The sequence below is a fragment of the Planococcus citri genome, chromosome 3 (genome assembly GCF_950023065.1).
Source record: "Planococcus citri chromosome 3, ihPlaCitr1.1, whole genome shotgun sequence".
Taxonomy (NCBI): domain Eukaryota; kingdom Metazoa; phylum Arthropoda; class Insecta; order Hemiptera; family Pseudococcidae; genus Planococcus; species Planococcus citri.
The window spans coordinates 20,493,191-20,510,244 of record NC_088679.1 but is presented as its reverse complement, the minus strand read 5'-3'; the positions used below and the strand labels follow the sequence as shown (position 1 = coordinate 20,510,244).

The 17,054-nt window shown below is 36.4% G+C and overlaps 1 protein-coding gene across 1 annotated transcript in view; it reads left to right on the top strand.

Annotated features, from left to right (window-relative positions):
- The first annotated feature begins 1,233 nt into the window (after positions 1-1,233).
- LOC135841150 (chromaffin granule amine transporter-like) overlaps positions 1,234-17,054 on the top strand; it is a 34,120-nt gene continuing 18,299 nt past the window's right edge. Inside the window, exons 1-2 of the mRNA XM_065357978.1 lie at positions 1,234-1,654; positions 14,400-14,501. Coding sequence (XP_065214050.1) covers positions 1,591-1,654; positions 14,400-14,501 — 166 coding nt within the window. The 5' untranslated portion in view covers positions 1,234-1,590. The remainder of the gene's footprint in view (positions 1,655-14,399; positions 14,502-17,054) is intronic.

Sequence of the window (17,054 nt, the reverse complement as noted above, 5' to 3'; positions counted from 1 at the left end):
CGTATCGTGCAAAAAGTTCTGATAACGATAGGTAGGTACGACGAGTATCTTTTCAAAGGCATTCTATTTTATAAAATGTTGTACGAGAAAATCAAGTCAACTGGAACATAATAAATGAAACATCTCATCAATACTTACTAACCAGTACTTGTAAGAGAAAAAAAAATGTAAAAAAGCTATAAAAAATAATGGTCATTATTCATTTAATGAGCTAAGCTTATTTACGGATATAAGGGTGAAATGTAGTGGAAAATTTTCAGTTTACATAACTTACAATATAGTAGAGAAGAGAGAGTAATGTTGTCTATAGATATGAAAAAGAATAAATCATTAGAATCTTTACCTTTCACTACTACATTTTACGCTCGATTTTAAGCAGCTAAAAGCTTACATTTTTCTTTGAAGAAGAAGAAAAAAAAAGTAAATAAATAAAAAATAAAACGCTCGAATAGCCTTTACCACCTACGAAGTATAAATATTCCACCCTTTTCACGAGTATAAATAGTAAGTACGCGAATATTCGGATAGTGAGATTGTGTATAGTGATCATTTATAGTAGCGTAGATTTTCACCATTTTCTTTTCGATTGTAGGTACCTACTACCTAGATATGTTTTATTTATGAAAAAACTTCGCATCGTGTATAAGTATACAAACATCCGAGGTTAGTTTAATGTAAATTTTCTCAGCATTTAATATGATGCGGTATCTTTGTTATTAGTGAGCTGCATGAAGCAAAAGTAAAATGAAAATGTTGAAACAAAAAAAAATAGCGAAGGGCTAAGTTACTTAGATAGAATAACAAATCCTAGCTTGAACAAATTCTATTCTATATAATTTTCTACACCGTGAGTAGTTAGGTAAAAAGTTGCCATGGTGTATTCGCCCACGTGCGTATAACTAATTTAAATTTTTTTCCTCGAATAACGAGCTGCGAATATGAAAAACAATTTGGTAAACGGTATGATGTTTTTCTCATTTGAAAGCTCATCTTAAAAATGTTGCTTTTTTTGGAAACATTTCCGTAATGTATTTATCTTGGAACAGTAATACTATCCTATATACTACGATAATAAACACATTATGAAAATTAATTTTCGCTATACCACGTTTCGCAAAAACTCTTTGTATGTGATGTGGCACGTGAAATGGCACCTAAAATATAAAAAAAAAATTAACTATCAAGTATTTGTCTTCTTCGTTTGGATGTAAGTAAGTATAGACTAGGCTGAAAGTCTCATATAAGATGCGAATAATTTTATTAGGCGGTGTATTTTGTTGGTAGTATGTATATAATTTAATTTATCGAGTAATATAAAAAATTTGATATCACAGTAAATAGCTTATAGCTGTACCGAGTAATAGTGAAGAAGATTGCGAGAGAAAAAAAAAGGACGAGGAGAGGACTATCTACATCGTCGTAGACTCGTAGATGGTTCGCGTGGGTTCATTCATAACACGTGTTGGAGAATTGCAAAGGTTTTCATTTCAGTGGCACGATAAATTATACGTTAACCATGTCCGACAACGCTTAATGCAAGAATAATTCATATCAGAGGTACACGTTTCTGTTTACTTTGCTGCTGCCGTGATGAATATTCTGCAGTATTCAGAATCAGCAAACGAGGAAAAGCGAAAACTAGCTCATATTTGTGGTAAGTACACGGGACGATTAAATTTTATAACTACCTGCCATAGATAGCAGTGATTAAGCTGTTATAATTTACACTTTAGGTGCTTGAAATGAGCCAAATACCTTGTGCGGGGGTTTTCTTGAAGCGATACGTTGGAGGGAGAAATGAGGAGAAGGGGTAAAGAACTGGGAGATTATCAACTGCGAAGAAATATTGATCTTTTAGCTAAAAACTATTTTCAGTTTTTTCATTTAAAAAGAAATGGCATGAATTTTGACAGTTTTTGTGTTGAAAAGACAATTTTTGAAAATTTGTTTTTGTATCTCAAGGAAGAGGAGCTGCCTTGTCCGTTAAAACGGCAATTTAAATTATACCCATATATGTACTTACATGTGTGCAACTTGGGCTGCCGGTCCTAAAAATTGAAGGGAGTGGAAGTGCGAGTGAATGTACTATTTTTACTGTTTCAAAACTAACTCTTTGAAAAGTGTGCTAAAAAATTCCATTTATGGACTACCTACTTGAGAAGTGTTTGCAATCCTGAAACCTCCCTATATATGTAAATTAGGATGGATCGCAATGAAAAAAAAAAGATGGATTTTTACCAAACTCGTCAGAAATTGTAATTTGGGGAATTTTCGAAAAAATCACGTTTTTTCGCTGTAGCAGCATATTCTCAAATTATTTTGAGAAAAATGAGCTCCATGTGGCCAGCCCCGACCATGTGGGGGTGAGGGTCGAAAATAGTGCCAATCGTTTGTGCTTCGTTTGTGCACGTTTGTGCACTAATTACTTTCGTTTGTGCTCACCCCCTTCATGGCGTATTTGAAGGGAGCCTTGGTCGGGGCTGGGGACACGCAGCCCCGACCATGAGGGGGAGGGGGTTGAAATTAGTGTCAATCGTTTGTGCTTCGTTTGTGCACGTTTGTGCACCAATTGGTTTCGTTTGTGCTTGCTCCCCTACAAAGTGGAAATGGTCGGGGCTGGGGACACGCAGCCCCGACCATGAGGGGAAGGGGGTCGAAAATAGTGCCAATTGTTTGTGCTTCGTTTGTGCACGTTTGTGCACCAATTGGTTTCGTTTGTGTTCGCTCCCCTACAAAGTTGAAATGGTCGGGGCTGGGGACATGCTAATAGGGGGAGCCCATAGGAAGGGCTTTAGAGGAATGAAAACCATACACATCGTTTGTGCTTTTGATGCTGAGGATTGTGCACTCATCAAATTGACCCATTGCGTTCGTTTTGTTATACTTGTAATTAAAAGCGTAATTATTCTTGGTCGGGGCTGGGGACACGCAGCCCCGACCATGAGGGGGAGAGGGTCGAAAATAGTGCCAATCGTCTGTGCTTCGTTTGTGCACGTTTGTGCACCAATTGGTTTCGTTTGTGCTCACACCCCTACAAAGTTGAAATGGAAGGGGGCTGGAGACACGGGGGTGAAATGGGAATTTTGAGAAAACTATCAATCAATGAGTAGGGTATCGTTTCCATATAATTCGATACCGCTGAGCACGAATATGACCTCAGATGTTCTGCTACACTTGCCTACCCCTCTCCAGAGCCCCTCAGCGTATACCTAGGTATGTGTTTAACAAAATACATGCTTAGGTATTCCAGGAGATCAGTACAGAAGTAAATTTTTAATCACTTTGCAAATGGTACAAAAATTGAAAAAAAAACAATCTTCCAAAGAAAAAAATTCGTGGAACGATATAAACCAAATTCAATGCAATCCTTCATTACGAGCAAAAAGTCCCTCCTCAAAGAGAACTTATTTTTAATACCCTATCCTGATTTTTTTGCATCGGTCCCCACCCACCCAACCTGTTTTTGGATAAAATGACCCGATCGTATTTTCATGTTTTCTGTCCACCTGGGCAATTGCCATCAAAATCCAAGAACAGTTTTTTGATTCTACTCATTTACTGAGTGGATAGAAACTTCCAAATATGTAGCTTCTTTTTGAGTTAATTAGTGGTTTGAAAATTTTGTCTTCTGAAACCAACATCATCAAAATAACTATTTTAAAAATCGTGAAAATTGAGGTAGGCTGAGGGGCTCTGGAGAGGACTAGGTGATTGTAAATCTGAAGTCATATGCGTGATCGGCGGTATCGAATCATTTTAAAACGACACCAATGTCATCAAAATAACTTTATTTCGAAAATTGTGAAAATTGAGGAGGGCTTAGGGGCTCTGGAGAGGGGTAGGCAAGTGTAGCAGAACATCTGAGGTCATATTCGTGCTCAGCGGTATCGAATCATATGAAAACGACACCAATGTCATCAAAAAACTTTATTTCGAAAATCGTGAAAACTGAGGGGGGCTGAGGGGCTCTAGAGAGAGGTAGGTGAGTGTAGCAGAAAATCTGAGGTCATATTCGTGCTCAGCGGTATCGAATCATATGGAAACGATACCCTACTCATTGATAGTTATTTTTCTCAAAATTCCCATTTCACCCCCGTGTCTCCAGCCCCCTTCCATTTCAACTTTGTAGGGGTGTGAGCACAAACGAAACCAATTGGTGCACAAACGTGCACAAACGAAGCACAGACGATTGGCACTATTTTCGACCCTCTCCCCCTCATGGTCGGGGCTGCGTGTCCCCAGCCCCGACCAAGAATAATTACGCTTTTAATTACAAGTATAACAAAACGAACGCAATGGGTCAATTTGATGAGTGCACAATCCTCAGCATCAAAAGCACAAACGATGTGTATGGTTTTCATTCCTCTAAAGCCCTTCCTATGGGCTCCCCCTATTAGCATGTCCCCAGCCCCGACCATTTCAACTTTGTAGGGGAGCGAACACAAACGAAACCAATTGGTGCACAAACGTGCACAAACGAAGCACAAACAATTGGCACTATTTTCGACCCCCTTCCCCTCATGGTCGGGGCTGCGTGTCCCCAGCCCCGACCATTTCAACTTTGTAGGGGAGCGAACACAAACGAAACCAATTGGTGCACAAACGTGCACAAACGAAGCACAAACAATTGGCACTATTTTCGACCCCCTTCCCCTCATGGTCGGGGCTGCGTGTCCCCAGCCCCGACCATTTCCACTTTGTAGGGGAGCAAGCACAAACGAAACCAATTGGTGCACAAACGTGCACAAACGAAGCACAAACGATTGACACTAATTTCAACCCCCTCCCCCTCATGGTCGGGGCTGCGTGTCCCCAGCCCCGACCAAGGCTCCCTTCAAATACGCCATGAAGGGGGTGAGCACAAACGAAAGTAATTAGTGCACAAACGTGCACAAACGAAGCACAAACGATTGGCACTATTTTCGACCCTCACCCCCACATGGTCGGGGCTGGCCACACGGAGCTTCGCATTAATGACGAATTGACAACAAAATATAGAAAGATATCATTCTTGAAACTGAGGAAATATTTTGGAGCGCAGCTGTGTCAATATTTCGGATTTCAACAAATTGAGAAAAATGGCCAAAAACCCCCTCCGACCAGTCCCGAGCAGCAATTTTTAACTGATTTACGCATATGTTCTGCATAGCAGAAACGCACGCATTCTGCAGGCGATCTGCATGCGTTCTGCGTGCAAAACGCGGCGTAATTCTGGACTAATTTGAATGATTTCTGCATGCAGAAACGTATGCATTTCTGCATGCGATTCCGCATGCGGTACGCGTGCGCTTTCTCAGCATTCACACACGCAGAAACGCGTGCGTTTCTGCTGCATTTACGCGTCGGATGCTACTGTGAAATATTGCCTGTATTGGTGGCATTTTTGTTATTATACCTTAGGCTTAGGTGCATACAACTGCCATGTACTAGTATATGAGCGAATGAGCCTATGATGCCGTGGCTAAAAAATAAAAATTCTGAGGGCGGCCCTTGTGAGACTTGAATATTGGCCTCCTAATATAGTGCTTCGAAAATAATTGCATAGAAAAAATGAAACATGAATGAAAAAACATTTTGCAAAAATGTTGTGCTAATTGAATATATTTATACTGTATGTGAAAATAACAAACATAATATATATGTACATAACTTAGTTTTTAATGGTTAGGTACACAGAGAAGAGAATAGATACAAAACAACAAAAATAAGGATTTAGATATTTGTCCAATATTGTATTCATACTTAAATTGGCGGATTTTTGCACGAGGGTTCTTCAATTTTTTTCAAAATCAGATCATGTGTAAAGGTCATCAAAGGATGACGAATGACGCAAACCAGACATTTTTTCGATTTTTTTTGACGGAGCTGTGGCGTATCAAAGTTTTCCAACATGGCTGAAAATGGAAAATTTCAGTTGCAAATTGCTCCGCTTGTACGTGGTATAAAATTTTGAACTTTTTTTCAAATTGTAGTACTTTGAGAGGGTAATCGACGAATGATGTCAAAATCAGTGTTGCCACTTTCTAAAACCTAAAAAAAATCGTTTTAAAAACTTGTAATTTAAATATAACCATGATGTCCCCCTGAAAAAAATTCTCAGTTTTAGTCCTTTTTATGTAGAATAACATATCAAAAAATTGGACTGGCATTTTTTTTCATTTTTGAGAGAAAAAAAATACAAGTTTTATTTTTATTGCAAAAGCCAAAAAAACCACAAGTACACAAATCACAAAATGAATCGCGAATTTGTAAAAATAAAAAACTGCAAGTACACAATCACAAAATAAATCACGAATTCGCAAAACTAAAAAACTAGCTCAACAGCTCAATACACCACAACAGATAGAATACAAGTGAAGAACATTTCACTGTCACACCGTGAGAACCAGTTTCTCTTTATTTACAAAATCTAGCTAGAAGGAATGTCAACGTTAAGGGTAGGTGTGAATGGGAGGTTGTGGGAGGGGGGAAGAATTCTCTGAATATGTTAATTGTTAAATATGCTTTGTCACTTCAATAGTAGGTATACAACTATACAATATAATGGCAAGAAAAATACCATAGCTCGTTGTCAAATGGGTAGTCTCTCTCTCTCTCATTCTCATATCTTTATCCTAGTGTAGCTTCAACGACGTGCATGCACCATTGTTGCCAAACAAACAACCTATGCGCGAGATACGCGAGCACAGCCTAGATATGTAAGTAAGTATAGGAAAAATAGAAAGTTGGCAACATTATTCAAATGTCTATTTTGATATTTCGATTTTTCAGAGCAATTTTTCGATTTTCACAGAGCAGTTTTGAAAAACTGAGAAAAAATAGTCAGCTCTGGTCGTATACACCATAAACCTATCATATTATTTCGGCATTTTAATACATACAGGGTCATTCCACAACAATTCGACCAAGAAGATGTAAGGGGGGTCGACGATTTTTTTTTTAAATTTTTCCTGTGGAAAGACCTTTCGAAGGGATGACCAATGACGAAAATCGCAGCCATCTAGCCCTTTTTAAAGCTACTAGGTGGTGTCCAGGTTTTCAGTGAACTTAAAAAACAACATATTAAAAATTGAGATGGCATTATTTCGTAAAGTCGATTTTGAAAATTGAAAGTTAGCGAAAAAATACAATTTTTAGGTTTGAAACATGAAAAAAAGTTTTGATTAGTGAAGTTGACCCATTTGACTCCAATTGTTACGTATCCGTTGAAAAAGTTTTTAAAAAACTTTCACTCGATGAAATGAACTCATCACAAAAAAATCAAAATTCAAAAAAATTCAATTTTCAATTCCAGGATCAAAAAAGTTAAAATTTATTCAGTTGTCTTATTTTGACCTCTTTCTGACTTATTTCATGAAAAAGTTGATGAAAATTACGCTCGTAGCAAAAAAATTGAAATTCGTTCATTTTATCAAATTTACTCGGAATTTTGATTTTTTTTGTGATGAGTTCATTTCATCGAGTGAGAGGGGTTTTTCAATTTTTTCAACGGATATGTAAAAATTCGGGTCAAATGGTTTAACTTCACCAATCAAAACTTTTTTTCTCGTTTTAAATCAAAAAATCACATTTTTTCTCAAACTTTCAATTTTTTCAAAATCGACATTACGAAATAATGTCATTCCAACTTTTACATAATGTTGTTCAGCATAAAAAGTGTTCTGTTCATAATAGATATACTTTTTTTCAGCCTAGCAGCCATTGTCGTTATAAAAGTACACTGTTGGTCTGATGTCTCAGTGAAAATCTGATAAGTTGATAACATATAGACTCGATTCTAAATATACAAATACACTCTAAAGAGGTCAAGGTTGATTCAAAACTCAATTTTTAGCTGCCCAAATTGATTTCAACACCTTCCAAAAAAATTGAAAATCTCGCAGTAGGCTCCAGAAGACCAAGAAATGTTGAAATTTGGTTCCAGCGAGTTGATATTTCATTCAGTACTAATTTCCATAATTTCAGCAAATAATTACTCGAATACATATTTTTTTCAAAAAAGGCATTTTGAATCTTCAAAAATTCGTCAAAAATTGAAAAATGCTTTTGGGTGGCTGGAATTTTGGTTATGAGGGTTTGGACTATGCACTTTTCAAAAATAGGGTCTAGTTCATATTGTAGACGAACACCTCGAAAGGTTTCCCTTTGAGTTCTTTCACAAAAATAGTAGTATTACTAACGCGATGTAGCAAAATTGCATTTGAACCTGTATTTGCATTTCTTACGAAATTTTGAGCTATTGAATCGTTGACTTCAACTGAACTTGAGATTGTTTTCAATACATGTGGCTACCATCCACTTTCCAACGCCCCACCCCACTCACGAGTCATGAAAGCTTGAAAAGTACACTTTTGAACCTGAAAGTGCTTTTCTAATGAGATTATGCTGTAACATTGTGTACTCCAAGTGAACTTCAGATAGTCCGCAATGTATTTAGCCACAATCCACATCCCCCTCCCATCTCCCTCTCTCTAAAGCTGTAATAACCACGTAGGTTATGAAAAGATAAAAGGAATACCTACGAATTCGAATAATTTTCTTATAAATTTCTTCAAAAATCGCTTCATTTTTTTATTGTTACGAACATGTATAGATATTTTTCATGCACGTGGTGTATAGCCATAGCCAGACATATGTCTGGTGATACAGAGTGTATTAAAAAATCAGCCTAGAATATTACCTGAAAAAGTACAGCCAAGACAGTGAGAGAGAGTGAGAGAGAGAAGTGAATAAAACGGAGATTCTTTCTGTACTCTGTGTAGTGAGATCTACATGCTGTGTCTTCTTCGCAAACTACCCTACAAAAGATCCACTAAACCTGTTGGTCATTGTTCTCACGCAGCACACAGATGACAATGCTTTCCGCATGGTTGAACACAACAGAATTATTAATGCAAATATCACCAAAACCACATTTTTAAAAATACGTAGATATATAGATAGATTTATTCATTGATTGTTTATCACGGACCAGCGGATGTTGATGTTTTACACTCTCTTTGGACTGAATTTTCAAGTTGATAAAAAAATTAAATGTGTACATTCAGATCGGCGACCTTGTTGAAATTTCAAAATGCGTAAAAAGATGTAAATGCAATGCCCTTTCGAACAGTGAAATCAGTTTTGATTAAAGTATCATAGTTTTGAAGGAATGGGCTGCTGAAGTTGAGTACCTCGAGACAATGTGAAAATAATGGAAGCCCCCACACCCACCCCCTGAGGGTGCTGGGACCAAACTAATTGCGGGGTTATTACTTACTGGATGGGTATATATATAATGTAAAAAAAAATGAGTAAAATCGAAAGACATGACTCAAAAACGTTGCTTGAGTTTACATGGAATGACCCTGAAGTTAATGTGGAGCAATTCTGAGGCATCTTTTGTAGAATTGGAATTTCCCCAAAAAGTCCCTTGGGCCTCCAAAATGGCTTGAAACCAATTTTGCAATTAAGGAACAGTGTGTATTTTCAGTTTTCCATCTTCGTTTCGTGACATTGGGTGGGAATTTCAAGTTACTAAAATCTGCTAGAGGCTCCAGAAGTGCTGAAAATGACTCGTAAACGTTTTCAATCAATTCGGCGAGTCTCGAATATTTGGTGAAACTTTGATTTTTTCCAGTTTGGCTTAAATTTTATTCTCAAAAACTCAGCAAAGATCAAAAAATGCACTTGAGCAGCAGAAATTTTGGCAGATGGTATATTTTTACAAGCTCTTTAATTTAGCTTTATTCGGTTTAACAATTTTTCTGTCAATTGGGAAACCTCCCTTGTTAGCAAAACATGCTCAGAAAAATACATAAATAACATTTACTAAGAAATCTACTAATCAGAAAGCATAGGTTAAAGTGCATGCGAATTCGCAGCAGAAATGCATCATAGTGGTAGATGCAAAACGCGTGCAGAAATGCCAGTGCAGAAATGTATGCATTTCTGCAGCAAAACGCATGCGTAAATTTATCCAAAAAACGTCAGCGGAAATCCACGCAGAAACGCCTGTCATACGCAGGGCAGAAACGCCATGCGTGTACGACGCGTTAGTCCAGATTTCTGCATGCTGCGGCAGATCTGCTGGTGATCCGCCACGTAACCGCGTGCATTTGCGCATGCAGAACTGTTTTTCAATTGCTGCTCGGGGTGTTTGAAACAGACACTATTTCAATCAGTGGGTGTTTTTAGACCCACGTTAGAACCAGGGTTTGAAACAGACACCATTTCAATCAGTGGGTATTTTTAGACCAAAGTTGGAACCAGTGATTGAAACAAACACCATTTCAATCAGTGGGTGTTTTCAGACCCATGTTAAAACCAGTGTTTGAAACAAACACCATTTCAACCAGTGGGTATTTTTAGACCTAACCCTATTGACAAAATTATGCATAAAAACAAGCGTGTTGATGCGTAATGCGTGAATTTGGACTTTTTTCAAAAATGAACATGCGATTTGGCCTGTGAATAGCATGCATAAAAGCAACGTTCAAGCGTGTATAATAAAAGAAAAATTGAAAAAATTTTCTGCCCTGTGCGGGAATCGGACCTGGGACCCGCGATTTCAATGTTGCCGCATCACCTAACCCACTTGGCCACTTCGCTGCTTGCGAAGAGTTGAGTTATTTCCGCATAAATGTGTGTGTGTTGTGAACTTATAAAATTTTTTAATTTTTCTTCCAAGTCCAAAAAGTGCAAACATTTATGGGGAAATAACTCCATTCTTTGCAAGCAGCGAAGTGGCCGAGGTGGTTAGGTAACGTGGAGAAACAGAAACCGCGGGTCCCAGGATTGATTCCCACTCAGGGCAAAAAATTTTTCAATTTTTATTTTATTTCATATGCTTTAACATTGCTTTTATGCATGATATTCGCAAGCTGAATCGCATGCTTTTTTTGAAAAAAGTCCAAATTCACGCGTGCTTGTGCTATGCATAAAAGCATGCGTTTTAGCATGCGATCGCATAATTTTTGTCAATAGGGAAGTGAGCTCCCGTGTTTGAAACATACACCATTTCAATCAGTGAGTGTTTCCAGACCCTTGTTAGAACCAGTGTTTGAAACAGACACCATTTCACTCAGTGAGTGTTTCCAGACCCAAGTTGGAACCAGTGATTGAAACAAACACCATTTCAATCAGTGGGTGTGTTCAGACCCATGTTGGACCCGGGTTTGATACAGACACCATTCAATCAGTGGGCGTGTTTAGTCCCAAGTTGGAACCAGTGATTGAAACAAACGCCATTTCAACAGGGGTGCTAACCGTAAACCGCCAAAAACCGAAAACAGTAACCAAAACCCAAACAAGAACCATAATTTTAGCCATTTTCAAACCCTAACTGAAAACAAAAACCGAAATTTCATAGTTTTTTTAAAAACTGTAAAAAATCATAACATTAATAATGAAGCAGAGTGAATGAAACCAAAACCCAAACTGATATAATTTATTTCGTTTTTTTTTTTTTGGTTTTCGGTTTGGGTTTTTTTCATTTTTTTCAATTTTTTTGGGGGGATTTTTTCACATTTTTGACTTTTGATTACAAATTCATGTATTAAAAAAATTATATGATTATTGTTTTTGAAAAATATATACTTTTTTAGAATTATTATGGAATTACTATACTTTGTTTCCTGAGATTGAGAAATTTTGAATTGAAGATATTTGAAAAAAAAAATTATGTAAAACTGAAAAAAACTGAAAACCAAAACTGAAACTGAAATTTTTGTAAGTAAGATCAAAACTGAAACCAAAAACCGAAATTTAGAATTTCAAAACTAAAACCAAACTGAAAACCGAAAAATTTCAAGGAAAAATTGGAGTGAAACCGTAATTGTAATTAAAATAATTAAGGTTAGCACCCCTGCATTTCAATCAGTGGGTGTTTTCAGACCCATGTTAAAACCAGTGTTTGAAACAAACACCATTTCAAACAGTGGGTATATTTAGACCTAAGTGAGCTCCTGTGTTTGAAACATACACCATTTCAATCAGTGGGTGTTTCCAGACCCTTGTTAGAACCAGTGTTTGAAACAGACACCATTTCAATCAGTGAGTGTTTCCAGACCCAAGTTGGAACCAGTGATTGAAACAAACACCATTTCAATCAGTGGTGTGTTCAGGCCCAAGTTGGGACCAGTGTTTGAAACAGACACCATATCAATCAGTGGGTGTGTTCAGGTCCAAGTTGAGACCAAGTGTTTGAAACATAGGTACACCATTTTTCAATCAGATGGGTGTGTTCAGACCCAAATTGGGGCCTGTGTATGAAATAGACACCATTTCAATCAGTGGGTGGGTTCAGACCAACGTTAGGACCAGTGTTTGAAACAGACACCATTTCAATCAGTGAGTGTTTCCAGACCCAAGTTGGAACCAGTGATTGAAACAAACACCATTTCAATCAGTGGGTGTTTTCAGACTTGAGTTAGGACCTGTGTTTGAAACAGACAACATTTCAATCAGTGGGTGTTTTCAGACTCAAGTTAGTACCTGTGTTTGAAACAGACACCGTTTCAACCAGTGGGTGTTTCCAGACCCAAGTGGGTCCCTATGTTTGAAACAGACACCGTTTCAACCAGTGGGTGTGCTGAGACCCAAGTAAGGACCTGTGGTTGAGACAGACCCTGTTTCACAAGTTCAATCAGTGGGTGTCTTCAGACCCAAGTAAGAACCTGGAGTTGAATCAGGAACAGTGAGGTAGAGGGGGGCCGAAAAAAACCTGGAGAATGTGTCGGCCAAGCGAACTGAAAACTTGTGTTGGGGTTTTTTTGAGGCGCCGAGTTCATTTTTATGTAGTATCGATTCTTTTCCAAACTCATTGCATTATCCGGAAACTGGATGAAAACGCACTGAAAAGTGCCCAAACGTGAATTCATGATCCCCCATGGGTTTTCCCGGTATGACGAGTGCTTTGCAAGATGTAACAGATCACAAATAGGCCCTCTTTGTGTGTGAAACGTAGTCATACAATGATAAAAGCCAGAGGAAATGCCGCCCAAACGAGCTGAAAATTACTACTTGGGGTTTTTTTGTTGCGGTGAGTACATTGTCGGCATAGGTTTTTCTTCAAACTTACCGCATCACTCGGAAACTGGATCAAAATGAACCACAAGTGGGTCCAAAATTGAATTGGAGGTCAAAATAAACCTACCTAATTGAAAAAAAGCTCTCCATTTTTTTGGTTGACAATTTTTCTATCGAAAATCTCTCTCTTTCATCATGATTTTTTTTTTATTTTTTGGGAGATAAGTGAATAATATCTATTCGTTACATCATTGTGATCAGAGTCCCACTCCCCTCCCCTCCTCTCCCCTTACCTCACCTTGATGAAACTTACAGAAAAATGATTAGATCACAATCGTTTGAAATTTCCATCATTTTTAATGAAGTATCTGCTCTTGAATAACCTGATGTACGCCGATTCGAGTGATTCATAATTAAATTTTGCATTGTTTTCATTTTATCGAATAAGCAATTCCAATTTTTCAACCACTGCCGCACTCAATCTGTCAGAAGTACGTCGTAATGAGTTTTTAAATTGAATTAAACGATGAAGATGCGAATACGATACGACAAGTTCTATTATTAATCCTTTATCTGACTCTTAATCAAATACGACTCATTAGTGTGTAAAAATCATTTGCGAAAATCTTTAATAGCTAACAATAGACCTATAAGCTAATCTCTGTTGGCTCATAAAACCACTATTTAAGCTTGTGCAATGATTCAATTTCAGTCTACAAAGATGTTTTTAGTTTAGATAACGGTTGAAAATACGTTACGTATACTACGGCCCGGCCATACTCTTGTTCTCATCGAGCTGAAAAATATACAAAATCGATTTCCAGTTTGTCAGCGGCGAATGAAGAAAACTTGGAAAGAATCCAAGAAGTTGGAAAATATCAACTTTTTGGAGCATCGCGTCATTAATTTGTTTATTTAATAAACCGCGTTGGAAAGTTATATATCTGCATTGTTTCATCAACGCGAACGTATAATCTAAGAGTTTATTTAGATGAATTTACAAAATTTATACGAAACGAGAATATCCCCCAGGCTTGGACTCGACTCGGCTCTCTGTTCGTTGAATTGTTTTCATAGTAAACTGGGTTCTTATCGTATGCGTCGAGAATTTCGCAGATGCTGTGGCAAAAATGCACGGGGTAAGACGGCGCGTTGTTTAATTTGACAACATTCTTTAACGAAATCGCCTGCTTTATAACCCGAACCCCCCCTCAAAAGAGGAGGTGAAATTTTGTAATTTTTAAGCATTCCCGAAAAAGTTTTGTTAGGAACCTTACCTACTTACGAAGTTGCTCATTTTGCATAAAAGCCTCGTCGTGTATTTTTACGGGTAGGTATTCATAAATTGCCTGTTTATTAATCGTTGTGGGTTTTTTTTTTCATTTTTTTAGATACTGTGAAACGAGTAACACGACTGAATGGAGCTTTGTACGTTTCAATTCTAGTCATATATTTATCCATGTTTCTAAATAACGTACTGTTGAGTTCAGTTGGTAAGTATTCTCATCAGATTTCAAACGAATTTCGTACTCGAATGAATCCTATACTTGAAGTTAAATGCAAATATCAAGTTGGAATTGGTTCATTCTAGCATAAGACGAACTCTCGTGATTTGTAGTAGTATAGGTATACTTAAACTTATGCATTTGTATATAGGCTGAGTATACATATCTTACATCACACATGGGAAAGAATTCTCAATAGGTCCCTTTTACATGCATAGATAAAGATATGTGTGTTTATGCCTTATTCGAGTGGAATTCTGATCGTGACTATTTTATGAGCAAATTTGAATCGAATATTGTGTGTATTTGTCTTCGAATGGTAATTTGCATGGAATAATAATTCAGATAAGTGGTTTTGAGCAGACACCGAATCGATATCTTTTCAAAAATGTAATAGACAGGTCACTACAATTGATTCGTATTATATTTCTTTTTTTAAAATAAATAATATATTATACTTACGTAATAAAAATTTTAAAAAATGAAAAAATCCATTCATTTAAAAATTCCTGATTTATGCATCAGAATTTCTAAAATAATGCACTTTTCACAAAAAAAAAAGTCCTCGTGTATTACAAAGCCCCTCAAGTTTATTTTTCTTTATTCTTTGCATTTTTTTTGTTCCTAATCTGAAAAGTTATTTACAAAGTTTTATCGAAAAATTTTCGTATGCATTTATTCTGTATAGTCTTTCGATACTCTCGAAGTTAAAAAAAAATTTAAAAATTGAATAAATCAAATTCGATGAAAAATTTGAAAACATTTCGTTTCTATGTCAGAATTTTATTCTTAATAACTCCATTTTCTAGATGCAAGCTCTCTCAGGTCATCATTTTAATGCTGATTCTTTCGTATAAAGGCCTCCAAAAGTTGGAAAAATCAAAAAAGATGAAAAATTGCATTTTTTAAAAAATTCTTCCCTTCGTAGTGGAATTTCTCTGAATAATTTCCCTTCAAGAAAAACCCTTCCTCGGCTCACAAACAGTGTTGGCACTCAACAAACAGGTCTCGTCCAATATTTGAATAAAGAAATGGATTAAATGAAATTGGTACTAAGTATTGTTCAAAAATTAAAATTTCTATTGAAGAAGTTTTTTTGAATGTACCTAATCCCTTTTCCAAGCAAAACTTTTATGACACGTCCCCTCCCCCTCATCCTATAAAAATTGAAAAATTACTCTTCCATTGCAAATCAGACAGAAGTGGGAGAAAAGGTTCCTAATTTTCATCATCCATTATGGAGGAAGTGAGTCAATACTAGTTTTGGGGGTTTCAACATAAAAAAATCCCACCTTCTCCTTTGGCTCAGAAAAAAATTTTAAATTTGAACTTTCGGGAACAGATTTTGAGAAATTGTATTTGAATCAAAGTTTTAAAATGCTGGATTTCATTTTGAACTTTTTTTATAAATTACACCCAGAAATTTTTTCAGGACTGTAAATACAAAGATCTGCTGAACCCACAACAAACGAATCGATTAGGGAGGAAAACAATGGAATGTTTGTTTTTAACCTACCACTTATGAGTATATAAAAATAAAAAATTTGAAAAGAAGTTGCACTTTAAACATCAACCCCCCCCCTTTGAAATGCTCTGCCTGCGTCTCTGCCTGTTCTGACGAAAATGGACCACATTCAATTCAAGGATTAGAATGTAAGAATGAGGCTGAAATTTCATCTGCAAAGAAAAGTTTTAAATCATTGAGTAATTCTTGCTTAACTCAAGGCTTGGAATTCCAATTTTTTTAAGACTTACAAAATTTCAGAAAGTCATTTTTTGAAGTTTGCCATAATTTTAGCGATTCATTCATTTTTTTTTCAAGTTTATAAAATTCAACAATTTTTTTTAGTTTTTTAATGTCTAAAATGATGTCAAGAATTCATCTAATTTTGTTTTCAAGTTTTTAAAAAGCAGAAAACATTTTTTGTAAGTTTTCAGATGTAAAAAAACATGTGTACCTTATTGATGATTCAGACATTTTTTCTTCGCAAAAATTTCGAACTATAATCATGCCAATATATTGAACGATATCATCCCAAAAATTGGGAACATTTTTTGAAACGCAGTGGTACCAATTTTTTGGTCATTATTACCAACTTCAAAAAATTGAGAAAAATATCTAAAAACTTTTGAAATTTTTTTGAGAAAACATTTTCAAAACACAAATTTATTCAAAAATAAGCAGGCCATTTTTTCCAAAAGAGATTATGAATAGGACCAGAACAAAAGAATTGTGATTTTTTTCGAAAATGCCCACTCTTTGAGGGCTTATTGCTCTCCTAAAAGGGCACCTCCAGTGCCAAAAATTTTTCTGAGTAACTTTTAACTCAAAATGAAGGTTTTGGCTGAATATGGTCAAACTCTGCTGACTTTTTTTTCGCGACTATAGTTCACATATTGTCCATAGGAGGGGATGAAGGATAAAATTGGCACATATTAGGTGATATTACCCGAGTGGAGAGACCAATTAACAGGGGTATTAGAACCACACGTTTTAAATATGTTTTTGATTTTTTTTTCATCTTTAAATCAATTCTCAAT